This window comes from Lagenorhynchus albirostris, chromosome 15, assembly GCF_949774975.1.
Source record: "Lagenorhynchus albirostris chromosome 15, mLagAlb1.1, whole genome shotgun sequence".
NCBI lineage: Eukaryota > Metazoa > Chordata > Mammalia > Artiodactyla > Delphinidae > Lagenorhynchus > Lagenorhynchus albirostris.
In genome coordinates, this window is record NC_083109.1 from 14,740,276 (window position 1) to 14,767,679 (window position 27,404).

At 51.5% G+C, this 27,404-nt stretch overlaps 1 protein-coding gene across 1 annotated transcript; it reads right to left on the bottom strand.

Moving 5' to 3' along the window:
* Positions 1-15,643: 15,643 nt before the first annotated feature.
* Positions 15,644-25,743, bottom strand: CD40 (CD40 molecule). Its single transcript, XM_060122693.1, has 9 exons — positions 25,615-25,743; positions 22,476-22,554; positions 22,028-22,153; positions 21,600-21,746; positions 21,159-21,252; positions 18,501-18,562; positions 16,606-16,692; positions 16,456-16,484; positions 15,644-15,959 (listed from the first exon to the last, which is right to left on the bottom strand). Exons 1-9 carry the CDS (start codon positions 25,663-25,665, stop codon positions 15,792-15,794), a joined length of 843 nt encoding a protein of 280 aa, XP_059978676.1. The 5' UTR covers positions 25,666-25,743; the 3' UTR covers positions 15,644-15,791.
* Positions 25,744-27,404: the final 1,661 nt, after the last annotated feature.

Consider the following 27,404-nt stretch of genomic DNA (forward strand, 5'->3'; position numbering starts at 1 on the left):
ATAACCTGAAGAACTGTGCGTGGAAATCCTGATCCGGCTCCCTGGGGCCCAGGACTGAGCCTGAACATGCAATAGGCATTGTGAGTGTTTGTTGAATGACTATTTGCCAGTATTTGCCTCTCTCCTACCCTGTTTCACCCGTAGCCAGTCTGAGCCCCAGGAGAGCGATTGGTGGAAGAGCCACCAGCTGGGTGTCGTGCAGCCATGGTACTGATGGGGGAGTTTGCAGAGACAAGAGGGACAGACAGGGTTAGGCATAATTGGTAAATGTTTGTCTATCTAATCAGAGGGTCTTTTTTTTTTTTTTGCGGTACACGGGCCTCTCACCGCTGTGGCCTCTCCCGTTGTGGAGCACAGGCTCCGGACACGCAGGCTCAGCAGCCATGGCTCACGGGCCCAGCCGCTCCGCAGCATGCGGGATCCTCCCGGACCGGGACACGAACCCGCGTCCCCTGCATCGGCAGGCGGACTCTCAACAACTGCGCCACCAGGGAAGCCCCAGAGGGTCTTCTAATTAGCAATTTCATCCTTGCAACTGGTTTATTCTTTTTTTTCTGTGGGAAGTCAATTAAATGTAACAGATGGAAGAGAACATGGGGGTTTCCTTGTCTCCCACCATCTGTCCCATCCCACCATCACCACCTCTACCACCCCCAGCTGCACTCACACCTCACTAGTGGAGCTGCCTGCCAGTCGCCAGAGGGAGGCAGGGCCTCTGACCCTCAGGAAATGCTCCTTGATGCTCCCAGTCTCCCAGCTACCCAGCACATCCAGGCTGATCCTGTCTGCAAGACCTGTGGCCCCAGGTCCTGACACGCTCTGTCAGCTGGGGATCTCCCCTGCCTGCCTGCCTGGAAGCTAGTATCATGGAAGGTGTGCAAGTTTGACCTCCCACCGCAGGCCTGCCAGGGACCGCATCCAGAGGAGACTTTTGATTAGTGCAACAAATCTTTACTGAGTGTCTGCTCTCTGCCAGGCAATGTGTCGAGCACTGGGGACATAAAACGGGCAGTCTCTGCCCTTCAGGAATTTGCAGCCCATTGGAGAAGTCATTCATTCATTCACTTATTCTCTAGATATTTATTAAGCAGCATGTGTGTGCCAAGCTCTGTGCTGGGTCCCGAGGACACAGTGATGAATCCAACCATTCCCTGACTTTAAGTAACTATTAAGCAGAGGAGACAGGCACGTAAATCCATACATTTGATGAGTATTTACGGAGCGTCTGCATGAGCTGTTCTGGCCGTTGAGTACACAGCAGTCAACAGTACAAAGTTCGTGTCCTTTCTAGCAGGGGGGCAGGCAATGATCAGATGGATGTATAATGCCAGGGGTGCCCAGTGATTTGAAGAAAAAATAAGCGTCATGTTCTTTGGAATCTAACTGAGCTCTGGAATTAGAAATCCAGAGTCCTTGGCATGGCCACCGAGGGCCCTGAACACCAGTCACCTGATCACTTTCCCTCTAAGACCATTTTCCCTCTAAGACCACTCTCCCCGCCTCTCAGGCTACATTCCAGCCATGTCCACCTTCTGATGACTTCTCCAACCTGCTGTGCTCTGTCCTGAGGATTTCACCTAGTCTGTTCCCTCTGCCTGCCACACTCTTATCCCTATTCTTTGCCTGGCTAAGTTGCATAGCTGAAACATCCCCTCTGTCCCCTCTGGATCTCTCAGGCTGCGTTAGTTTCTTCCACTGTATTTCTGCAGCCCCAGTGCTCCCCGAATCCCAGATTCTTCTTCCAGCTTGGTTGTTGCCAGGTATTCATCCATCTCCCTCATCCTGCCTGGGAGCTCGCTCAGGGCCCAGACTGTGTCTTTCTCGCTCCTCTGCACCGTGTCGCCAGCACCAAGCACGGTGCCTTGCATATGCCTCAGCGCCTAGCAATCCCATGGGTATTGACTGGACCGAATTAAACCAGGCAGAGAAAAGGAGAAAGACATCCCAGTCCTGAGCCAAGATTTGCAAAGACAAGGCAGCATGAAAGATTCCCAAGAGTTTCAGAGACAGGGAGCAGCCCAATGTGGCCAGATTAAGGAGAAGAGCTGTGTACGAAGCTGGCGTTAAGCCTTGAGTGTTAAACTACGAGGTCTAGACTTTATCCTTGTAAGCCTATGAGCCAACTTCTAATTACTCACTTTCCTCTTCCATGATTTTTGCCAGAGGTCCATGTGTTTCTGTACAACTGTTGGCTTTTTTCTTTCAATGATCACTTTTTTTTACTGTATTTTTTGATAATGACTTTATCAAGATATAATTCACATAACATAAAATCCGCTGTTTTAAAGTATACAATTCAGTGGTTTTTAGCACATTCACAGTCGTACCACCATCACCACTATCTAATTTCTGAACATTTTCATCACCTATTATCAGTCATTTCCCATCTCCCCTCCCCCCAGAACTCCTGGCAACCACTAATCTATTTTCTGTTTCTATGGACTGTCCTATGTCCTGGACATTTCCTGGACATTTCAGATGAATGGAATGTCCTGGACATTTCAGATGAATGGAATCATGCAATACGTGATGTGACCTTTTGTGACTGGCTTTTTTCAATTAGCAGACTGGTGATGAGATCCATCCATGCTGTAGCATGTGGCAGTACTTCATTCCTTTTTGTTGCTAAATAATATTCCATTGTATGGATATACCACATTCATCAGTTGTACATCTGAGTTGTGTCTATCTTTTGGCTCTTTTGAAAAATGTCACTGTCAACACTCACATACAAGTTCTTGTGTGGATGTGTGTTTTCGATTCTCTTGGGTATATACATAGGAATGGGATTACTGGGCTATATGATAACCCCAACTATTTCCAAAGTGACTGCACCATTTTACAATCCCACCAGCAATATATGAACATTCCAGTTTCTCCACATCTGTGCTAACACTTGCAAAGATTGTCTGTCTTTTTCATTTTAGCCATTCTAGCAGCTAAATTCTAATGGGTTTGAAATGGCATCTCATTGTGGGTTTAATTTGCATTTCCCCAATGACTAATGATGTTAAGCATCTTTTCATGTGTTTATGGGCCATTTGTATGTCATCTTTGGAGAATGTCTATTCAAATCCCTTGCCCATTTGTAATTGTGTTGTCTTTTTATTGTTGAGTTGTAAGAGTTCTTTAAATATTCTAGATACAAGTCTCTTATAAGACCTTTTTTGGCTTTATTCTTAAGAGGAAAGTTTATATCACTATCTAAAGTAGAAAAACCAGTGACAGCTGTCATAAATCAAAGGTGATTGTAAAAACATATATAATTCATTAATTCAAGAAACAAATACTTAATAATCATCTCCAACGACCCAGGCACCATTCTTTGGCTTTGGGGATACAGCAATGAACCAGACAGGTTCCTACTGAACATCTTACTAACTAAAGTTCTTGGTCTACAAGTATATGGGGAAAAGCAAAAACCAAACAAAGGAAACAGATAAAAATGTCATGTCCTGCTGTGCTTGAAGAGGCAGATGTGGTCCCGTCTGGGGGTAACCTGGCTATTGGATGGTCAGGGAAGTCCTCTCTGAGGAGGTGACCCTCAAGTGGACAGCTAAAGGAAGAGAAGACACTGAGCCTGCAAAGATCAAGGTTGAGAGGATCCCAGACAGAGAGAATAAGGTGGAACTGAGCTCCGAGTGACCAGAACAGAGTGGACAGGGCGGAGAGTCACGTGGGGATGAAGAGGGAGAAACAAACAGAAAAGGATCCCAGTTACGTGGGTCCTTGTAAACCAGAGCAAAGGGCTTGGATTTTTTAAGCATAAGGGAACTCCCTTGAGACTCTTAAGCAGTGGAGTGACATCATCTGATTAATGTTTTTAAAAGCCTTTCCGGCTGCTGTGAGGTGGACTGTAGGGGTGCAAGGTGGAAGCAACAGGACCAGTGAGGAGATGACTGTAACGCGCAAGTGAGGGATGAGGATGGCTTGGGCCGGGGCAAGAAGCCATGGAGGGAAGTGGCTGCTTCAGAATATGTTTTGCAGGTAAAGTTGACAGGTATAGCTGATAGATTGGGTGCGGCAGGTGAGAAAGAGAGAGGAACCAAGGATAACCCCTAGAGGTTTAAGCATCTCCTGCAACAGGGCGGGCAAGAGGGGAGGCAGAGGTGTGGGGTAACTAGAGCTCCATTTTGGACTTTTAGGTAGAGATGCACATCTGAGTGGTGTTGTCAAGAAGGCAGCTGGACATTTCTCTGAGTCTGAAGAGAAGTATTTGGGACTCACTGGTGGTGGTGTTGAAGTCCACGGGATCGGATAGAGCCCCAGACGAGAAGCGACCTGATGGTACATGAGCCTTAGAGGCCCAGCCCTCTAAGGACAATCCAGGACACTGGGGAGAAGCAGCCAGTGAAGTGGATACAAAGCAGAAAGCGTGCAGTTGAGGGGCAAAGAGGAGAGGTGTTTTGAGAGGAAGGAAATGGTTGGAGAAACCTAGTTCAGAAACACGTCAGCGATATTGAGTTCGAACAGAGGCAATTGCTTGCTGATGGCTCTGAGTCTGAGCCTGATCTCCCTTTGGTAGAAGGCGTGAGAGACAAACACCACCAAAAGAGATGGTATTGAAAGAGAACTGGAAAGCCTCAGAGGAACCCCAGATCATGCACCACCTAAGATTATCCCCCAACTCCCTGGGTTCTCCTGGCGCACTTGGAGAATCACATCCGTGGGCAAAGGGGAGTCAGCGAAGGCTGTGGATGAGGGGGTGACATGGTCAAATGAATGGGGATGGAGAATGGAATAGAGGAGAAACTGGGCAGGAAAAGCAGGGAGGGAGGGAGGAGTAACGGCCCTGAAAGGAGATGTGAGGTCTGGTCTGAAGAGAGAAGCCTAGGGATCTTCAGGTGACGTCACCTGAGCCTAACCCCTCAAAAGCCTCAGAACCAGCCCCTGCATTTCCACCTTACCTTCTGTTCATCTTAAGGCCCTCCTTTCCCGCAGCTCTCTCTGATCCCCACCCCCACACCCCCATCCTTTCCCACTCTGCCATACGCCTAACACGCAGTGTTAGAATTTAACCCCTCCATTTCACAGATGAGAAAACTGAAGCACAGAGAGGGCTAGCAAGGTGCCCAGGGTCACACAGTGAAGATTCCAACCCAGGGGCTCTGACTCAAGTCCATATTACAAGGATGGAGAAAATGGAACCCAGCCTCCTATCTCTCAAGGAAGCCCTTCGTCAGTGAGCCGCTCCTTGCATACCTCCAGCGATGGGAGTTTCACCACCTCCCAGGTCAGTCTGCTTTGCTGGTCAGGTTGGTTCAGAAATCCCTCTTTTTCCATCCCTACAATCTGTCTCCCTATAACTTCTCCCCACTGGTGATACAGCAGAGGGCTGGGGACTGTCATGGATGGTGGCATAAAGGTAACAGGAGGGCTCTGAGATCAAGCCAACCTGGATTAGTAGCTGTGCATTCCCTCACGGCTCTGAGCACCAGTTTCCTCACTCAGGAGCCTGGCTGATGATTGAACCTGCCTCCATGTTGTGAGGATTGATTGACAGGTGCCTGGTCCATCGCCAGGCCCACCGAGAGCTCTGGGCAGGTGGGAGCTGCCAGGGTCATGGTGACATCTTTATAGTCTGTCTCGCCATCCCCGGGGACCCCGGTCATCAGTCCAGGTCCTCAGCTTAGGCCCTGCTGTGGTTTGTCCCTGGCTCAGCCCTGGGCTCCCCCCAACCCACCACCCACCCCGGGCTGCCTGCTCCCTAATCAGGGTGCCAGGCCCCCCACGCCTGCCCCCCTGCAGGACCCTGGGCGGCTCCTCACTAATTCCTCTTCCTCAATCAGACAGCACTCTCATGGCCTCTCAACTGATTGCCCCTTTGTTCCCTGCCAGGCCAGGGCCACCTCCAGGGCCCAGCTCTCCCCAGACCGCCCTCTGGGTGCCCTGCCCCCCCCCCCCCCGCTCTGTCTCTTAGGCTGTGTCTAGACCTGCAGGCTGCTGAGGGGGCTGGGGTAGGACTGGGGCATGTACAGATAAAACCACTGGGAGTGTGTGCTTGTGTACACACACACACAAGAGAATATCAACACATGAGCGGGAAGCAAAGCACTCACGCACGCATTTTAAAAGGACATCCAGGACGAAGTGAGAGAGAGGCATGGACATATCTACACCACCAAGTGTAAAACAGACAGCTAGTGGGAAGCAGCCGCAGAGCACAGGGAGATCCGCTCGGTGCTTTGTGACCGCATGGAGGGGTGGGATAGGGAGGGTGGGAGGGAGGGAGACGCAAGAGGGAAGAGATATGGGGACATATGTATATGTATAACTGATTCACTTTGTTATGCAGCAGAAACTAACACACCATTGTAAAGCAATTGTACTCCAATAAAGATGTTAAAAAAAAATAAAAGGCCATCCACACAAACCAGGAAAACACATACACACTTTGGGAGACAAAAAGGCACAAACGCCTCAGGGACACACACACACACACACACACAAACTCCAGCATGTGCTCCGTCCACTGCAGCCTGTGTTCCAGCTCCTGCTACCCCTCTGCTTGCAGGCCCCTCCCCACTTCTTAACTCCTTGGATAGGTTAGTTAATGCCCAGGGCCCTCAGCCTAAGCGGGCATACTTAACAGCAGGAATCTCATTTGCAGAGCCGGCTCCACCCCCGCCCTGCTGCCTCAGGGCTGCACTCACACATCAGGCCCCCCACCCAGCCCGAAACGATGGTCAGGCTGTCTGCACTTTACCATCCCCCAGAGTCACTGTGCCCCTTCCTGGGAAGAGGAGGGGGAGGGGAGTCCCAGGACAAGATCAGGGAGAGCAGGGGAGGCCCATCCTGCCCAGTGACCGCTGCAGAGCCTTGACTCTCACCGATTCCCATGGCAGGAGCTGGCCTTGCTCAGGAGGCCGGATGATCGCATCCCAGCCAGCTGGCTGCGTCCACTTCCAGCTCAACGCTCAGGGTGCAGGGGGGGATCCCCTGAGAGCTGGGTGAGGTACGAGTTGGGGGAGGCAGGAAGGCTCCCTGCGTGCACGAGTCCCTGCGTGCCCTTCAGCCTTGGGCTCATCCCCTGGCTCAGTGGCCTAAAGGCCAGCGGTCATGCAGGGTCTTTGGGGAGGGGACCCAGACACTGCCAGCCAGGGTGGAGAGAGAGGGAGCAGGGGGCTTTGGGGAGCTGCTGCCTCAAACCCTTGCTCTGCTCCAAGGCTGGCGTTCAGCTGGAGCACACCATCCCGCTACAGGGGATGCGAACATACTGAACCACACCTGACCCTTGAACAACACAGGTTTGAACTGCACAGGTCCACTAATACGCAGATTTTTTTCAATCAAGGCATACTATGCTACTACACGATCCGAGACTGGTTGAATCTTTGGATGCGGAATTGCAGGTATGGAGGGGGCCAACTGTAGATACACGTGGATTTCCCACTGCATAGAGAGTGGCCGCTCCCAAGCCCCACATCGTTCAAGGGTCAACTGTACTGCCAAACATACTGGTAACTAGGTGCTGCCCCAAGCTCGCCAAGCAACCCCCCTCAACAGGGATCCCTTCCCTGACTCTCTCCTCATTCCCAGAAATTAAAGAGTTAACACCTGACACAGCAGGGGGCCTCCAAGGACCTGGTCTTCCGAGGGCCCTTCTCATTGGTCCCTGCAGATTACAGGTGGACAACAGGTGGAGCATCGCCCAGGACTATGATCCTGGCCCTGATTCTGTTGCCTCCACCCCTCGCCCTGGACCCAACCCCTCCCCCAGTCCAGCTGCCCTGTTCGGGTTGCCCTGCCTATCTCTCTGACTCTGGGAGTCTGGAAGTACCGGTGACTCAGGGCCTCATAGCGGTAGGGTCCTGCATCCACTCTCGTGGGTATGAGTCTTACTGGGCAAGGGGCTTCAAAAGGGAGTTGGAAGCAGAGATGGAACAGAGCTGCCCACCCCAGACAAAGACTCCAACGGGAAGGAAAGTCAGCGGGATCCCCTCTCTGGGTCTCAGCTAAGCGAGGGTGGCCACGGGCCTCCCACCTGAGCCTCTGCTTCCTCTGCCCCTCGCACCCTTGCTGCCTCCACCCTGCCAGAGTCTTCATCATCTGTAGATTTATTTCACGATAATTTCATTTCATCCCTGACTCCAGAAAGATGGATCGGCCAGTGAGGTGACTGGGGAATCTGGGTTGGGCTCATAAATGTACTGCCCTGCTATGAAGCCCCCACGAAGTCCCCTGCACTTAGAGAGGGTGGGTGGAGAGGAGTGAGTGTGCCTGGCTATCATCCATCTCTCCTTGCCACCCTCTCTGGGGGCAGGAGAGGGGGCGGCACATTCATGGGGAAGGGAATTTTTTTTTAATATTTTTCTAATTTTAATTATGCTTTATTATTTGACCTACATGCTATTTATGATTGTATTGATTAATTTTAAATTCTTTTCTTTTTTTTTTTTAAACCCCACATTTGTTTATTTATTTATTTTTCTGGCTGTGTTGGGTCTTCGTTTCTGTGCGAGGGCTGTCTCTAGTTGTGGCAAGCGGGGGCCACTCTTCATCGCGGTGCGCGGGCCTCTCACTATCGCGGCCTCTCTTGTTGCGGAGCACAGGCTCCAGACGCGCAGGCTCAGTAGTTGCGGCTCACGGGCACAGTTGCTCCATGGCATGTGGGATCTTCCCAGACCAGGGCTCGAACCCGTGTCCCCTGCATTAGCAGGCAGATTCTCAACCACTGCGCCACCAGGGAAGCCCAGAAGGGGGAATTTCCCTGCCCTAGAACTACTGAGGGTTTTCTCTCCACATTAGTTCCAAACAAGGCTGATTGTCACTTGGCTGGCAGGATGACCCACCTTCCCCTGCCCCTCACCAGCCCCCAGCCGCGAGGGGAGGCTGTCTCCTGACTGGGCACTGGAGCTGGCTAGGGGGAAAGGGGACAAGAAGCAGGGGCTGTGCCCTCTCTTCCTTCCTCTCACTGGTCAGCAGGAGGCTTTGTGCTGGGCGGGAACGGGAGGCTTGTGAACAGCTAGCCCCTTTTGGGAGGGAAAAGCGCGCTCATACACACACATCTAACAAGCATACACACAGAGAGAGAATAGTAGCACACCCACACTAACACCTGCTAGAGAAGAGATCCCAAATGCAATAGCAGAATCAAAGCCGCATAAGAAAGGAGCACGGGATTCGGGACACCTGCTGTGCTGTGTTTCCTTGGGCCACTTACTCAAACTTTCTGAGCCTCACCTTGTTCAGCTGTAAGGATAACTATACCCCCTCAAAGCGTTGTTGTGAGGATCAAATGAGATCATGTGTGAGAAGTGCCTGGCACATTAATGGAAGAATCATGATGACTACACACACACACACACACACACACACACACACACACACACACACACACACACACACACACACACACACACACACACACACACACACACACACACACACACACCGCTTCACTCTCCTTTCTGCATCTCCCCATAGCCTCACCTCTGACCTGCAGGAGCTGCCCAGAATAGAGCCGCCTGGGGCCACATTCAGGTCTTCTTCCTTCACCTCCCCCTACCACCCAGAGCAGACACTCACAGGGAACTAAGGTCTAACCAGTGGTTTTCAGTCCTGGTAGAATCTTTGAATCACTGAGAAGCTCTTAAAAAAATACCAACGCCTGAACTATTACCATCCCACCCCCACCCCACAGACATTTTAATTTGTCAGGAATGAAGTTTGGGTCATTCTCAGTGTTAGGAACTCAAGCTTGGTATCTAAAGAGGGCTGAGCCCCAGCTTGGCCCCAGCTGGCTCTGATCTGGGATGAATCCCTCACTTCCCCTCTCCCAGCCTCAGTGTTCCTCAGCTTAGATAAGGAGCCTGCCACCCAGCCTGCCACCCAGGAGGGCTGCCGTGAGGATTGTGGCCATCGGTCTTTAGCACATGGTCTGGCCCTGGTAGCCTGGGAGCAAAGGGGACGCTCCTGGGAGCCAGCTGGGTCCCCTCCAGGTGGGACTGAGGTTTCTTGCTGTCCACCCTCACCCCGGCACATCCCTCCAGGCGCTGCTGGGCCCTCCTGCCTCTCCCCGCCATGAAACTCTAGCCCCCTGCCTTCCTCGAGGGCCGAAGGCTCAGCATTTCATGTCCCCCAGCCCCCAGCCCCCATAGTAGCCCTTCCAGGGTCCAGGATGGATCGGGCCTGCAATTAGATTCACTCGCGGTATTTGTTTCACCTCCGGATCCCCGGCTTCCCGGATGGGAGGGGGACGGGAGAGGCAGCTGGGTTCCTGATTTGATCCCGGCACTCCTGCCTAATTAGTATTCCAAGGAGAGCTGGCTCCACAGGCCCCAGGATTTGTTTGCCAGCCGGCCAGTTCCCTGTCTCCCCAGTTCAGAGTGAGTAATTCTGTCCCTCCCAGGCCCATTTAAAGGAGTGAATAATTAGTTACATTCAATTAGGCCTCTCGCTGCCACGTGGCTCCTGTCTGCCTCACTTGAGGGGACAGGCTCGCTAATGAGGTGGCACATGTCTGACACGGGGCGGGGGGTGGGGAGTGGGTGTTAAACACCAGTGACCCCCAACCCCTCCGCAGAGGAAGGGAGAGTGAAAGAGGAAGCGGAGGGGTGGGGGAGACGCCGTAGAAGCAGGAAGGGGCTGAAGAGGAAAAGAGAAAAGCCGCCTAGTGTCCATCAATACGGAGCCCTCACTTGAATCAAGGCTCCAGCTGGACAATGGAAACCTATGCAGCAATTAAAAAGCACGTTGTCGATCTCCATTTATTGGCACGGAGAGATGTCTGCCGTACACAGCTAGGCAAAGAAGATGCTTACAAAGCAGGGTATGTACTAACAGCCCAAGTGGAAAAAATATTTTTGGCACGGAAAACAAGTCTGGAGGGACCTGTAGCTCTCGGTTGGGGTGTGGGGAGGACTTACAGGGGGACTGATTTTCCTGTGTGTTGCTTGGATTGGGGGCACAGGGAGTGCAACGCACAGGTGTGACTTTTGTGATTAGCCCAAACAATAGTACTTGTTCAAAAGAGAACCAGGGTGAGACGCGAGGGCTGGGAGAAAGGAAAGGCGGTGGTCGGTGGGGGAGGGGCAGAGACTGCAGAGGGTGGGAGGGGGTCTTGGAACGAGGAGGTGGCGGGGAACTAGCTCGGCGCCAAGGCCCAGCGGGACGTGCCAGTCAGCGGGAGAGAGGCAGAGAGCCCCCAGGGACAGGGAGGGGGGACTGGAGTAGAGAAGCAGGGCACCCCGGCCGCCCCGCCCCGTCTGTCTGGGCGAAAGCTGCTCACTGATTTTACTGAGCAACACGAAGCCGCAGCAGCAACGTTGCACGTCCCAGAGGACATGCCCCCGCCATGAGCGTCTCCATCCCCCAGACTCCAGGACCACAGCATGGGTGTTTTTTCCTTTTTTTTCAAATTAAAACTGTATCTCCCCACCCCTGCCGGTGGGTTTGTAATTTTCTGTGCCAGAATCACGGGGGGAGAGAAATCCTCAGGCAGAGTCTTTAACAACTTCCGCTGCCCAAGGAATCGACCACAGGGCCCTAGAGGCTTAAGAGGAGAGTATGTGGGTGCATGCCTGGGGGGCTGAGATGGGGGGGTCATAGGATTAAGAGGACATCTACACCCAGCTCAGCCCCCGCCCCTCGGTCCTAGAGTTTCAATGCTTTAGACCCAGTTAACCGGGGACTTCCCTGGTGATCCAGTGGTTAAGATTCCGTGCTTCCACTGCAGGGGGTGTGGGTTCAATCCCCGGTTGGGGAACTAAGATCCCACATGCCCCGCAAAAAAAAAAAAAGAATGCTGAATAGAGCCAGTTAACCAGGGTCACAGGGTGGAGCCTGAGGACCTCTCTGCAGCCTCCCAGATGGGGTGCAGAGAAAAGAGACAACCTGCCTAGGACATGTTGCCTAACTTGGCTCTGGACCCTCCCAGGGCCTCAGTTTCCCCATATAGAAAACAAAAGTGTCGGACACAATGAAATTCCCAGTCTCTTTTAATTCCAACCCTCTGTGACATGCTTTCTTGGGTTCTCACAGAGTTGTTTTTTCTTTTCTTTTTCTTTTATTTTTGGGATTGGTAGCATTTAAACATTGGGAGATTTCACATAGAAATCTGGATCCCCAGCAATACATAACTCTCATCCCTGGAGGGCAACCATTAGAAGCAATCCATAGATGCTGCCCCACCAGAACGGGCAGAGCCTCGCCGCTTTGCCAGAGTCTGTGCCATCCTGACTCCTCCTGACCCGGCCTCCCTCACTTTCCAGCTCCTGTGCGCTCCGCTGAGTTTACAACTGCTGTCCTAGAGGTGAGCTGCTCCTGCCGTGGGCTTTCGCGGATTTACTCGCTGAGTGGGTAAGAAGCAAAGGTTTTTGGATCAACCTAGTTAGGTCCAAATCCCAGCTCTGATTCTTCCGACCTTAGCAAGTCATTTAGCTTCTGAGCCCCATCTGTAAAATGGGCGTTAGAAGAGACTGTGCCTTATGCAGGGCTGTCCTACGGACTTAGACAGTGCATGTGAAGTTCTTAGGACTGTGCCTAGCGCAGCGAGCCCTCTGTCCATGTGCATTCTTAGTGCTGTCATGCACAACCCTAGCTCGGCGAGAGGCCGCAGTAGGAATGCAGCTGATGCTTGTTAAGAAGAAGGAAGCAGTGGAGAGGGAGACCTGGGGAACGGATGAAGTTAGTAGAGATCGCAGGAGGCTCAGGCGGATGGACGGTGGAGGGAGAAAATGAGAGTTGGCAAAAGCCAGACGCCAGAGTCTTCGGGCATTACTTTGGCGCCACCTTCTGGCTATTGTGAGCCTCACACCCACCCATTCATCCACAGGCCAGAGCAGACACTACAGTGGGCTGATCGCCTTATTTTTAGAATTGGCAAGATCCTTAGAACTTGTAGAATCCCAACCCTTCATCACATCTGGGGGAAAAAAAGCTCAGAACCAGAGAGCAGCTTTCCCAAGGTCACACAGAAGGTTCCTGGCTGAGCTCCATTTAGAACCCAGAACTTGCTACAGGTGCCAGGAATAACAACCCCTTCTCTTTGCTGGGGATGCCAAGATATACAAAATTATACCTTCTCATGCTTGACCTCTGCTGACTCTTGGGGGGGGACTTCTCCAAAAGCAGACTCTGCAACAAGGAAAGAATGCAGGCAGTTTACTGGGGAGTTGAACCCAGGAAGTACCAGTGGGGTGGTGGAGAATGACACAGGGAAGGGAAGACAGCCATGGAGGGCATCTGTGGCTCGAGCCCTCTGGGGAACCTAGGAGACAGTATAGAACACACCTCAGATTTGTCCCTCCCAAGGGCAAGGAAGCCAGGTCATGTATCCTCCAACTTTCACTCCTATTTGGTTGAGAGTTTTGGGGGCGTTAGCTCTCCCAGGTACATCTTACCTGCCCTACACCTGCACCAAGCATTTTTTTAAAACCAAGGAGGGACTTCCCTCGTGGCACAGTGGTTAGGACTCCGCGCTCCCAATGCAGGGGGGCCGGGTTCGATCCCTGGTCCGGGAACTGGATCCCACGTGCATGCCGCAACTGGGAGTTCACACGCCACGACTAAGGAGCCAGCAAGCCGCAACTGAGGAGCCCGCCTGCCGCAAGTAAGACCCAATGCAACCAAATAAATAACATAAAACCAAGGAAAGCCCCGAGGTAAGCAATCCCAAGTGCTTGCAATCGGAAAGCGACTGCTTATCAAGAAATGTGAATGCCAAGGGTGGTCGTTCTCAAAGTGTGATCCTGGACCAGCATCATCACCTGGGAAACTTGTAGAAATGCATAGTCTTGGACTCCATCCCAGACCTACTGAATCAGAAACCCTGGAGGTGGGGCCCAGCAATCTGTCTTTTAACAAGTCTTATAGGTTGTTCTGATACATGCTCAGGATTGAGAACGAAGGGCCTAGGAGAGAACGAAGGAAGCACCCACAGCGTCTGTCCGTTAGATTGTGTCCATTCGCCAGATGAGCAAACTGAGACGCTAAAAGGTGAAAGTGACCTACCCAAAGCCACACAGATAATAGGTGGCAGAGATGGGTCTTTTGTCTCCTTCCACCATACGGTCATGTACAGTACGTAACACTAGCATTTTAGACTCTAGGCAGGGGATAAAGGTGAGGTCGCAGAGCTCCCCTCCCCCCACTCCACACCACCACCACTTTGCACTGCTTTCTAAAGCAGACGTCTCCCCCTGGTGCCTCCCAATGGTTCTCTTCTGGGAAGCCTGCCAAGCCAGGTGCCCCTCCCTTGGCTCTCAGCTGCCCTCACCGCCTCCACTGGGGCAAGCCCTCTCCACGCTCACCCTGCAGGCGGCAGGACATGTTGGGAAATCCAAAGCAGCTTCTCACGAAGGCGGGGTTGGGGTGAGATCCCTGGGGTAAACCAGGCTGGCCTCACCCTCACCAGGAACCTCTGTGCTGGGGCTTTGCAATCCTCTTCCTTCCCCTTCTTGCCCTACAACCTTCCCCTCTCCCCTCCCCTGCCCTCCCCTCTGTTCCCTCTCCATCTGCTGCTCCTCCTGGCTAGGCTCCCCCTCAGTTGGCACAGCAGGAAAAGAGAACAGGACGGTTTATTTTTATCCTAAGATACTGCTTAGGGGGAAGGGGACACCATCTGACCGAGAAGCAGCAGCTCCTGTAGCAGTTGGGAGGTCAAAAGGAGATAGAAGGCCCAGGAGCTCCCTGGGAAGGGGCTACAGATGCAGGCTCCAGAGAGCAGGTGGGGCTGGGAGAAGCAGCATAGGACTAGGAGAGGGGAGCTCTGAGGGGCACCACTCTGAACGGCTGTGTGACCATAGATAAATTACTTCACCTCTCTGGGCCTCCATTTCCACCTCTGTTAAAGAGGGAGGGAGGAAAGGAGGGATGCTGGCCCTGCCTGCCCCGAAGGCTACTGTTGTGAATGTGAATCAAATGGGGAAAGCCCTTTGCAAACATGATGCCAAACGTGAGTGCATGTGGAAACCACCTTAGAAGGGCGGCAGCCTGGGGGACGTCCTTATTTATCCTTCGAAAGTGCCCTCATTCTGTGAGCCTGACAGCATGTGAAGCAGCTCATGTCACCCAGCGTGTCCGCTCCCTTTTTTCTTTTTACACGTTTGATGACTTTTTAATTACATAAGCAGTCTGTGAATTCACTCTCCTTTTGGGGAAAAAAAATGAAGCATTATGGGAGAGTCAAATCTTTCTTTAACCAACCCTCCCCCGGACCCTTCTTCCCCAACCAAGACATTACAATTCTTTGAGCTGTGCATGTTCTGTGTGTCCTTCCAGAACCCCCCTGCCATACCGACATATATAACATATACTATGTTTATACACATATCTGTAGAAGATATATTGTTTTGGGTTACTTGCTTTAAAAAAAATGTTTCCATGCCCACCATTCTACAACCTGCTTTTGTTTTTCCCCCATGACAGTGTTTTCAAGATCCTGTTGCATAAATATATTACAGTTTTATTTAGCCAGTCCCCTGTTGATGGACAGTTAAGCAGCTTCCAGTTGCTCACTGTCACAAACAGTGCTGCGATGTGTATCTATGCATATGCCTCCTGGGCTCCCAGAAGCCACTGCGTTACACCTGTTGGCACCGAACCGCTGGGTTGGAAGGTTTGGTGGATACCCTTGTACGGCCTCCCCAAAGTTTTGTTACCATCTTTGATATCAAGTTGGGAGACTGAATGGGCTCCACGGCTGGGGTGAAAGGTTCCCCGAGGTGAACTGTTTCTGGACTGCAGGGGTGCAGGCAGAGGGGGGCTGTCGCCCTCACCAGCAGCAGCCCCAGGCTCTCCAGCCACGTGCCCACATTCCGGTGCCACCACACTCCTGGGCACACACAGCTTCACTCTCGCTCCTGCACGGAGATGCGGCTTTCTTTGCCATCCTCCTGGGCGACCGGCTGACACCAGTGTAAGGTCTCCTGCACTGGAGGGGTGGAGTGGGGGCCGAGAAAATCCTCTGGATCAATCGTCTCCACAGGATCCTGCCTTTCAGCCTTAGGGTGCAGAGCCTGGGGAGACAAGGCTTGGGGTTACCCCTAGCATCTCAGCCCTTCCTTGGAAGCGATTCCACTCTTCACCCCTTCCCCTTTCCCAAACGGAGGGTCAGTGCTCATTCCATGGGTGCGTCCTGCCCCCTGCTGGCCACACCAAGGGTGTCAGGAAGCTTCCGCAGTAGGAGCCAGTGGGGTTAAGGAAATGTCCCTCCATCACCCACCCATGGATCCCACACCAAGGCCCCAAAGATGCGGTTCCCCCACATATCCAACGCCAGGAAAGAAGAGCAAATGTCAGACTTTGCCAGCGGTGCTAGGGCAGCTCTGTGGGAAGGTGAGCTCAGGGGATGAAAAAGGCGGGTGCTGAGGGAGAGAAGGGGAAGAGCCCTGGAGCACAGGGGAGGGGGCGAGGGAACAGACCTTGAATCAATGTTTCTGCCATATAGGCAACAATGAATCAGTCTTTCTTTCCAGTCTGACAAAACTCAGCCGGTTCCCCAGGGTGACCTACCTTAGTCTCCTGCTTCTTGGCCATCTTTCCTAGAGAGAGAGAAAAACATATAGGATGGGGAGTCACTGAGGCCGGATCAGGAAACAGGTGACCCGTCAATTGTACCTTCTGCTGCCTCTTCCCCCATCACCTCCCCACCTGGGGACTCACTGATACAGGCAGATACCAACAGGACAGTGAACAGGATCACCATCATGATGGGAATCACCACCAGGGCTCGCATCCGATTCTGGAAACCTGGAGAGATCAAGACTTCAGGGATGGCTCCCCACCGCCCTTCCCGAAGCTGCTGCACCTTGCTGGACTTCAATGTCTAAACTCATCCATATCAGAAGTTTCAAACAGGTGGCTCCGGTAAAATGTGGCCAGCAGATGTCTTTAGTGTGACTGGCACATTTTTTTTTCTTTTTTAAAATATTTGCCGACATTTTTAAATGGGAGATTGTGTATTTAAAATCTGGATATCTGATTTCTCTTGCAAATTGGGAAGATCCAGCCCTAGTGGGCCAGCAGCCCACATGGCGCCCACTGGCCGGAACTGAGTGGTGATAGCTGTCTCTACCGGCTCACTACATTCCCACCCCTCCCTACTCTTTGCCCAATACCAAGGCCCAGCATCATTTATGTCTGTAACATTGCCTTTGTTATAGAAGAATGGAGGAGAAGGGAAAGTATTTCTTGTGCCTAAGTCTCTGTTCTAAATGGGAAAATGAAAAAAAGACCAAGAGACAGGGTAAGGACTAGGGTAAGGCAAGTGAAGCACTGCCTCAGGACAAAATTTAAGGGAACACCAAAAAAACTCAATAACTGGGACTTCCCTGGTGGTCCAGCGGTTAAGACTCTACACTCCCAATGCAGGGGGCCTGCGTTCCATCCCTGGTCAGGGAACTAAGATCCCACATGCCACAACTAAGAGCCTGCACGCCAACCTACATGCTGCAACTAAAACACCCCGCATGCCGTAACTAAAGGTCCCGGATGCCGCAACTAAAGATCCCGTGTGCCGTAACACAGGATCCAGTGCAGCCAAATAAATAAATAAATATTTTCTTAAAAAACTCAGTAATCAAGATAAGTCATATTTTAATGTCATGTTTTAAAAAATCATATCAGCAAAGTCTGGCCCACAGGCCAGCTGCCTGTTTTTTTAAGTAAAGTTTTATTGGAACCAGGGATGGGATTAGGGTGAGGCAAGTGAGACAAGGTTGTACAAATACAGGGTTGGATCCTGTCTTTATTTAAAATGTTGCTATTCTGTTCGTTATGGATTTTTTGCATGAATTTTGATTTTTTTAATATTGCATCAAATGGTTATCTTGATTACGGCATTTTTTTGGCACGCCCTTAAATACTGTGCCCAAGGCAAGTGCCCCTCTCACCTCACTCTAGTCCCAGCCCTGCCAAGAGGCAAGTGAATTTTAAGGAAAAGAAGAGAGTGTATTTTTCTTACCCCTGATCTTTTCACTCATTAACATGATCCTGCCTAATCCCCGTAATTATGTGAGTCTGTGACCTGTGCTGTATGCCAACCTCCTCATTCTAAAATCAAAACTGAGGCCCTGAGGGAGTTCCCTGGTGGCCTAGAGGTTAGGATTCTGGGCTTTCACTGATGTGGCCTGGGTTTGATCCCTGGTCGGGGAATTAAGATCCTGCAAGCCGCGTGGTGCGGCCTAAAAAAAAAAAAAACTACGGCCCTGAGAGGAAACAGAGTCACACCATGCTGGTCCTCAACATGCAGGGTAGCAGAATAGCACTGAGGGAGCACCTCCAAAGTGTCAGAACCCATGCCAGGTACTTACACCACCCTATTAAGGGAGGTGGTAGTATCCCATTTCACAGATGAAGAAACTGAGGCTCGGGGCGGGGACTAACTTGCCCAGGCTCCACAGGTAAGTGGCAGAGCTGGTTGCCACAATTCCAGACTGCTCCTCCTCTTGCTTTACCTCCCCTCCCTCTTTCCCCACTGGTGCTTCCAGGTGCCCCAGTCTTCCCCTCAGCTCCCCACCTTCCTAGCCTGCTGCCGGGGCCCGTTCTCCAGGACTCACCACAGACAACATCTGTCTTGTTAGTCCCTGCATGTTGTTCCACCAGGCCTTTGCTCTCGCAGCTGTGTACAGACACGTGTACACACACACACACACACACACACACACACACACACAAAGAAAGAGACATTAAGTTTCCCCAACCATGCGATTTCCAACCCCAGAGGGAGACAGCCAACAACCAACAAGTCCAGGTTCACTGAGCACATATTATGTGCACCCTCCTGGGCTGGTTACTATGGGGATGACACAGACTCTGTTCTCACAGAGCTCGTGAGTGCAGAGGAAAGATGATGGTATATCTTGGAGGAGTAAGGAGAGTCTCTGATGAGGGCCAAGCTTTGTGATACAGGCTCATGTGAACAGGGGATTGTTCAGAGAAGAGGAGACAGAATCCACAATGGCTGGAATGGAGGGATGATGGGGGCTTCTCAAGCTCGGCACTACTGACATTTGGGGCCACATAATCCTTCTTCCGTGGTGGGACCTGTCCTGTACATTGTAGGATGTTCAGCAGCTTCCCTGGCCTCTACCCACTAGACCCCAGTAGGCTTCTCCTCCCCAGCTGTGACAACCAAAATGTCTCCAGATATTGTCAAATGTTCCCTGAGGGAGAAAACTGCTCAGCTGAGAATCTCTGGTTGGAGGGTCGTCCAGAAAGACTTCCCTGGGGAAGTCAGAGCTGAGTGGGCCCTTGAGGGATGTAAAATTTAAAGCATCAGTATTTTCTCTTCAAGCAGGACAACATGATATGGGAGATTAGGTGGGTGACGAGCCAGATGGTATAAGGAAACTCTGGAAAATTGGGTCTTTAGAACCAGATCACTGAGAATCAGCCATGAAGGTTTCAGCTGGATTCAGCTAGTGGGTCATGTCAGCATCCAACCAGATGACTTAAGTTGTGAGAGGACTTAGTTGGCCAGAGAGCTCCCAGGAGGAGAAATGACAGAAAAATGCCAGCCAGGAGGCCATTGACAGAATCCAAACATGAGATGATGAAGACTGGGCCAAAGTGGTCCCAGGAGGAATGGAAAGGAATGGACAGAGAAGGACATTGCAAAGGAAAAAAACATCTAAAGCTGGAAAAAGAGAAAGAAGCTTCCAAGAAAGCACATACACAAGAAGAGTGCTTAAGAGTTTTCGAAGCACGTTACATGTCTTTTCCTCAAACCTTGTAAAATGAAGGTCATTCCTATTTTCTGAATGAGGGCACCGAGGCTCAGATGAGGGTCACACTTCCACCCCTTCTAAGCTGAGTGAGTTTGGAACCCAGTGCTCTGGTTCTATGACATAAAGGAGCCTCCCTTTCTCATTGAACATTTATCAGTAAAGATTTATTGAGCACCTACTATGCATCAGGCACTGTTCTAGGCATAAGGGATGCATCTGTGGAATAAAAAAGTCAAGTCTCTATAGTTACGGAGTTTACCATCTACTGGAGAAAGGCAGACAGTAAACAAATAACAAAGTATATATGGGATGCTACTATTTGTGTGAAAAATATGTCTGCATGTGTGTGCATGTATTTGTTTGTGCATAGACTCTCTAGAAGGACACACATGGTCCAGTGGCTGCTGGATGGTTGAGGGTGAAAGGGAAGTGTATCACTAGAGGCCCTTTTGTGCCTTCTGTCCTCACGCCTGTCTTACTCGTTTTTTCAAATTAAATGTAAAAGGTTAATCAGGCGTGTGTTTAAGGTATTCCAGGCAGAAGAGGTTGATGCAAGAGAACGAACAGTGTGTTGACAGGACTGCAAGCAGCACGATGTGGGAAGAGGTCAGGAAGTGGAGCTAGAAGGTCGGAGGCCATGCACAGGAGTCAGGGTTTTATCCTAAAGGCACAGAGAGCCATGAAGCATTTTAAACAGGGAGTGCCGTGATCCAAAATGAATGGTGGAAAGTTTCCTCCGCCAAAGGGATGGAGAACTAGCTGAAGGGGAGAGAGTAGAGGCAGGGCAGCTGGTGATGAAGCCCAAGCTAACGTGGTGACGGTGGGGATAAGTGAAAAGGAGGAGGAGTCCCAAAACATCTGGAAGGTCAGATGGACAGGACCTGGTGACTGATTTGGGGATGGGGGTAAGGGGAACTTTGGAACGGGTGCCCAGAGGCATGCTTGTGCCTTTCACAGCGGGTATGGGGAGCAGGCAGGTGCCTGTGGGTTGTCTGCACAGAGGTATACCCTCGGCAGTTAGATATGACAGTCTGGGACCCAGGAGACAAATTTCAACAGGAGATGTTGATTGGGAAATGTCCAAGGGCAATGGTAGCCGAAGCCAAGTGTGCGGATGAGATAGATGATCCAGGGGAGGCGGGCAAGGTGATGGGAGAGTAGAGCCTAGAATAGAGGCCTAGAAAACCAGTTAAGGAGGAGCAGAGGAGGGGTACAAGGAATGGAAGAGAGGCGTCACGGTGCCCCCAAGAAGGGAGGGCTTCACCAAAGATCAGAGATCAGCGGTATCTATTACCACCAAGAGAGAGAAGGCAAGAAATGCTGAAAAGTGTCTGTCTAGTTGGCCACGAGGTCACTCTAGAAGTTCTACAGGTGCACGAGTGTGTGTGGACATGGGGAGCAGGGGCTGAAGGGCAGGTAGCCGGAGAGAATGGAAGCAGGTCCCATGCCCCTCTCGGGGCAGGAAACACAAGGGATGAGTCCTTATACCTTGTCCAAGGGTGACACTTTTCAAAAGCAGATGACACACTGGAGAAGAAGCCGACCGGGCAGCGTTCACAGATGGTATCAGAAACCCCTGTAGCTGAGAGGGTAGAGGAGGAGTTAATCATCACGGTGGACCACCTGTCTGGCTCTCAAGGGAACTGGCTGGCAGGCAGGCCTGGAAGAGCACCCTGCCTTAAGCCCTTCTCCCCCCAGCATCCTGCTGCAGGCAGGCCCCAGGAAGACTTCTCCCACTGCCCTCTCAAGGCAGATCCCCATGGCAGGAGGCAGGAGGCAAAGTTTCTATTTCCCACCTGCTCTGGTGGAGATATCCGCGTAGGTTGGTCCCTCCCCACCAGGGCTGAGTGCCCACTGCCCAGCCCCGCTCCTTTGGCCTTCACCTCCTCTCTCCTGCCTCTAGAGCTGATTCCCAGACAGACCACTTACCCATCTGCTTGACCCCGAAGCCAGGGAGACACAAGCTGTGCGGGGTGCAACTTTCGCAGGTGTGACTGGTACAGTGATGGCCTTCGTCACATGTGCAAATGGTGTCTGTTATTGAGGTGCCCTCCGTCTGGATCTGGAGCCCTAGGTCTGGGCAGGGATGGGCAAGAAGGATGGGAACCCCTTACTGGCCATGCTTGGGGGGCCCCGATCCTCATACTTCCTGTTCTTTTTCTCTTAGACCCTCTTCCAAGTAGGGGTGGCAATCAAATTAAGTAACAACCAAGACAACCCAGACTCTAACCGATCAGAACAGACCCTCGCTATGAAAAACAAACAAACAAACAAACAAACAGAACGGCTGTGCTGTCAGCAATGAGCTGGAATATCGGCCCAGCTCCCAAGTGCCCCTTCCCCAGCAGCCCACGCACTGGGGTTGCAGTATCTGTGCTGGTGACAGTATTTCTCACTGTTGCGGGTGGCTAGGAATTCGCCTTTACTGCAGGGAAGGCATTCTGTTTCGGTGACCTCTGTGCAGTCATTCATCAGTTTCTGTCCTGGAAAACATCAGGAAATGAGGTAGCTCTGGCTCACTCAGTGAGTCAGACACTGAACTGAAAACTGATGAGGCTGGGCTTTAGGGAGGGAGAGTCAACGATGACAGTCTCAGACTCTTCCAACTTTCATAGTCTGGTAAGGGACATAGAAGAGATAGGAACCCTAAGTTCTGGGTAGGCAGAGAGGGACCCCAGAACATCCTGGGGCAGGGATGGAAAATGCCAGGGGTCAAGACACAAGTTTATAATTGACACAGGGGGTCTGTATCTGCCAGCAAACCAAGAGGGGTCCCACTATGGGGCTAAAGGGTTAGCATCTCACCTGGTGGGCACAAATTACAGCACCGGCTGTTTGTTTGGTATTGGTTTTCTCTGCATGAAGTGGGTGGTTCTGCGTGGACCTAAAAACAAATTTGGGCAATTTGAAGGGATCTTGAAATCTCCGATATAGCCTTGGCAGACAGGTGCAAATCAGCCAGGACAGAGGTTAGAACTGAAGTAGAAGTCCAAAGCAGAGAAACAGCGCCTGCATATTACTTGTTGTGTTTGTTTTTAACTAAACTGCCAACTAGTATGATGACAAAGGCACCCAGAGAATCAATCTGGTATTTTACAAAGTAATTGCGCTGGAAACTCACAATAGTCACTGAACTGAACAGATCTTCCTTCTGGCTTGACTCCTGAGTCTTTTCTCTACCCAAAAACCCAAGAGCACATGAGGACTCCAGCGTCTCCCCTGGAGTCCTGAAGCTGGCTGACTCCAGCTGGTCCTAGTCTGGACAGGGGCTATATTTAGCACCTGGCCTCTTCCTTCTATTCTTTTGCTCCCCACCCTCTTCCCCTCTCCAAGTCTCATCATCTGATCATCCAACCCCTCTCTCATGAAATGCAAGGATGGAGAAGCCGGAAGAATAAAATCCAACTCTTTTACTTTACACATGGTGAGACTGAGGACCAGAAAGGGTGGGTCACTTGCCCAAGGTCACACAGTGATAGAATCCAAATGAGAACTCAGGTTTCAATACTCCCTCTCTCCAACAACTTGAGTCTCATCTGCACTATTTTCACTACATCCAGGTACCACCCAAGCTATTCATTACTTCTTGTTCATTTAAATACATTTATTTTCAATGTAAACCTCACATCATTGCCATGAGAGAAAAACCAGTATCACTTCTCATAAATAAAAGGCAACCCTAAAAATAAACTCAACAGAAACAAAACGATGTTATTTATTAAACCCCAGCTGATCGCTTTGCTTGCTGACAGCCCTCTACCTCAGGCCTGCTCTTGATTTTTGTTTAAAAAGGAGGATTAGCAGGCATTTGACAGGTATTAACTATATTCTAGCTCCAGCGACTTCCTTCTTGAAAAAATGAAAAGGATTTTAAACAGAACTGTAAAGTGAACCTATGTTGTTAATTCTATGTCCTTGTGCTGCCTAAATCATCCCACACTTTGGGAACAGCCTGTGAAAAGAACACAGCTTTAAGGGTCAAATAGCTTAAGGCTCCAATCTTGACTTTGTAACACTTAACTAGCTATTTTGCCTCTCTTAGCCTCAGTTTCTACATCTCTAAAATGGGAGTGATAATACCTGCCCCACAGATTAGGTTGTGAAGATGAGAAAGAATAGATGTACATGGCCTGGCATGGTATCTGGAACATAGTAGGTGCTCATTGAATGGCAGCTTTAATTATCATACATATATGAGTATCTGCTTGGATGCCTAGCAAGCTGGCTAACTGGCTGGCTTCCAGGATCCTGCCTAATTGGTGGCTCTCATTCAGCCTGGGTGGGCAAATTACTTACAAAAGTGTATCTGACCCCAAATGGGGAAGGAAATAGCAAAGGCTACTGCTCCCACCATCACATCGCAACACACTATCCCATGAATGTTCTCCCCGCAAGCCTATGGACTTTCCCACCACACTCCCAGAGCAATGAAAGTCCTTTACGCCATTTTCAAACACACAAGAAATACAGTTCCTCCTCTGTAAATCTGTCAATCCCCAGTTCCCACTTCACAGCTTCGATCCTTCTGACACGAAGGAGCTTAGGACCAAGGCTTGGAGACTCTCACCATCTGAGAGGCAGGCTCAGGAATCAGGCAGATGGAGATTTATATGCAGGTTCCACCTAGCCATGAGGATTGGGGCAAGACATTTTCTCTCTCTGAGCCTCAGTTTGCTCACCTGTATAATGTGGCAGTTGAAAGAAATCAGACCTAGAGTGTGTGTAAAGCTTCCTGACCCACAGGAAGCTCTCGACAAATAGCCCCAGTTATTGTTGTCACAGCCTAGTCTCCACCTGGAGCTAAAATTGGGAGATTGTTCTTGAGAAACCACGACCACCCTTCACCCTACCTCCCCTGGCTTTTCCTCCACTCCTCCTCCAAGAGCCCTCTTCCTGCCTCCTTTCTCCCTAAGAGCCATTACTTAGAGTGAAAATGAAAGCTCTGGGACCAAAGCAGCTTTCCCATGAAATCTCTTCCCTTGCTGCTGACCCCCTACTTCATGGGTCACTCCTGCCCTGCCTTCATGCCAGAAACTACAGCCCTTGAAAGTTAGGGGGAGACCAGGGGGGTTGGGATGAGAGTGTCCGGTACTTGGGGGATTCCCAGCCTCCAGAATGAGGAACTACAAAAATACACTTAAACTAAAAGCGAGTCAAGTGTGGAACTCTGAAAATCCCGGAGATGTGCTTGGTTGGGCATATCTGAGCCCCTCTCGTGCCTAGAGAAACCCCGGCTGGTCTCCTAGCCCTTTCATGGTCCCATGAACTGTTCAGCTCCCCTGAGAGTCCTCTATGTCGTCTTAAATTCAGGAGGCAGAGACACAGCCTTGGGTATTCCTCCTAACTTGGATCACCCAGGATTTGCGGCCGGTGGTGGGAGTGTTCAAAGCTCCTTGCCTTCTCAAAGAAGCACCTGGGCCTCTACACTCATCCCTTGTTCCCACAAGATGCCCTGGAAGAAGGCAGCCCCAGCTGGCAAGGAGATGAACCACTCACAGAGGCTGGCGTCTGTCCACAATGGGAAAGAGAAGGGAAACTAGCCAGATCCGCCCCTTCACTTGGCTGCCCTCCCTTCCCGCTTCTGAAACCCCTCACCATCTCTTTGTGGCCAGCCTCTGAGGCAGACCCAGACTCCAGTCTTTTGACCAGATCAAGCCTTCAGGTTCCCAAAATCCCAACCCCATCTGCGCTGGCTAGGCACTTTTCCTGCAGCGACCCCACTATGCGCCCTCTGTGGGCTACCTGGGACCCCAACCTGGGAGGAGAGAGAGGCAGCCCACCTCATTCAGCCCGGACCCGGGGTACCCTACCCAGCTTCCACCCACCCTCCTGTCCCCCCAAAATCAGCTTGGAAGGTCCCCTCCCCGAAGTATTGTTTCTTTTCCCATTCCCTACTCTCTAATTTCAAATTCCCGCCTCCGGTCGGAACAGAAACTCAACTTACGGCGGTCAGAAAGCAGCCCCAGAGGAGACACTGCAGAGGCAGACGAACCATGGCGAGGTGAGAACCAGGCGGCGGGAGAAGAAAGCGCCAGGACCCGACCTTTTCCACTTCCACTGTCCCAGCCCATGGACCCTCCCAGGAAAGGGGCGGGTCTTAGGGGACAAATCGCGACCAGCCTCGCTGACGGGGGCGGGGCTCCGGGCGAGTCACCTCTCTGGGGTTTCCCCCAGGACAGTCCCGGGTAGTCTAATTCCCCAAGGAGTTTAGGGACGCGCCTTGGGCGGGGAGGGGTGGGGGAATCGGGAGGCGTGGTTCCAAGGAGAGCCCTTCTTGAGACTCCTCCCCCCCCCCGGCACTACAAAGGCCGAACTGAATTGGCCTAGGAGGAAGCCCGCTTCCTGGGGGTGGGGAGGACGCGAAGGGAGTGAAGAGAGATCCCTATGGGTGTTGGGAAGACTCCCCCCGCGCCCCGCGTTCTTCCCCGCCGCCTCCGGCAATCCCGGCAGAACCGAAAGCGTCCCACACCGCGATGGAGAGGCCTGAGGAAGTTCCCAGAAAACGGGAAGGTCACAGCTGAGTGGTGGGAGGAGGGCTGGGGAGGCCTTTCATGGAAAAGAGTTTCTCACCTTACAGTTTCGCTCTCTTTCAAAGGAAATTCCCTCCCGTGGGCGCAGCGTCCCAGCCTCCCCGTCCATCCAGCCATCCATCCAGCCATCCATCCATCCATCCATCCATGCAGCCCCCACCAGATTGTGTTCCATCCCAGTTCCCATCCGCCGCCTGAAGACAGGCACTTAGAGTAGATCAGCCTTTCGTGGGATCGTAGGACCCCCTGGGAATCTTAGGACACTGGAGACCCCCTAGTTCTGCAAAAACACACACACCCTTGTACCTATTATTTCCCCAGTTCAAAGCCTCCTAGCTGTTCTTGAACCAGTGTTAACACTCTGCTCTGCAGCAGGAAGCACCTGGGTTCTGGCCTAGGCTCTGCTTCTGATGGGCTGAGTTTCCTTGAGCCTTAGTTTTCTTCAATGAAACCTGAGGAGTTTGAACTAGACAGTGGTTGGGGTGATGCCCCCCACAAGCTCTGAATTTCTGGACTGGGCCAAAAGGCCAAACTGCACAGATCAGGGAGGATGGGAGAGGAGAGGGCTGCTAACCCCATTCTCCTGGCTTCCGCTGCAAAGGGCACATTTGCAGACCTGCAGATTCTACCTCCGGAGTCCATCGCCTCTTTTCTATCCCCCCTGCCACTACCCTAATTCGGAGGCTCAGCATCTTTCACCTGGGCTGTTGCAACAGCCTCACTCATTCAATAAGTATTTGTTGAATCTCTGCTATGTTCCAGGCAGCTTCCCCCACCACCACCACCACCACCCTTTCTCTCTCTCTCTTTCTCCCCCTCATTGTTCACTTTGTTGCAGTTCTCTTTTGTAGGATCTGGTCTGATCAGGGCACTTCCCTGCTTAAAAACTCTGCGCTCCCCTAGGCCCTCAGGATGCTCCAAATTCCTTCTCCTGTCACAGCTGAGTCTCCACTCAGACCCACCCTCTCCTCCTCCACTCACACCCTGCCAGGTCCTCCATGCACGCTGGCTTCAGCCATACTTGCCGTCCCCCCACTTTCCAAACACACAGTTGTTTATTCTGTGTCTTGCTGTTTTCTTCCTTCCTTCTCCTTCCTCGAATGAGTTTAAATTTCTCCTCCTCTTCAGTTAAGCCTCCTCTTAACTCCCTGGGACAAAGGTAGATACTCCACCCCACCTTCGCCCCTGCCCCCATGTTCCCACA

Excerpts from the sequence above, each read along its gene's own strand:
- CD40 (XM_060122693.1), bottom strand. The coding sequence starts at position 25,665 with ATGGTTCGTCTGCCTCTGCAGTGTCTCCTCTGGGGCTGCTTTCTGACC. Across the intron at positions 22,154-22,475 it reads CTGTAATTTGTGCCCACCAG|GACAGAAACTGATGAATGAC; the intron begins GTGAGATGCTAA and ends GATGTTTTCCAG. Across the intron at positions 21,253-21,599 it reads CTTCGGGGTCAAGCAGATGG|CTACAGGGGTTTCTGATACC; the intron begins GTAAGTGGTCTG and ends CTACCCTCTCAG.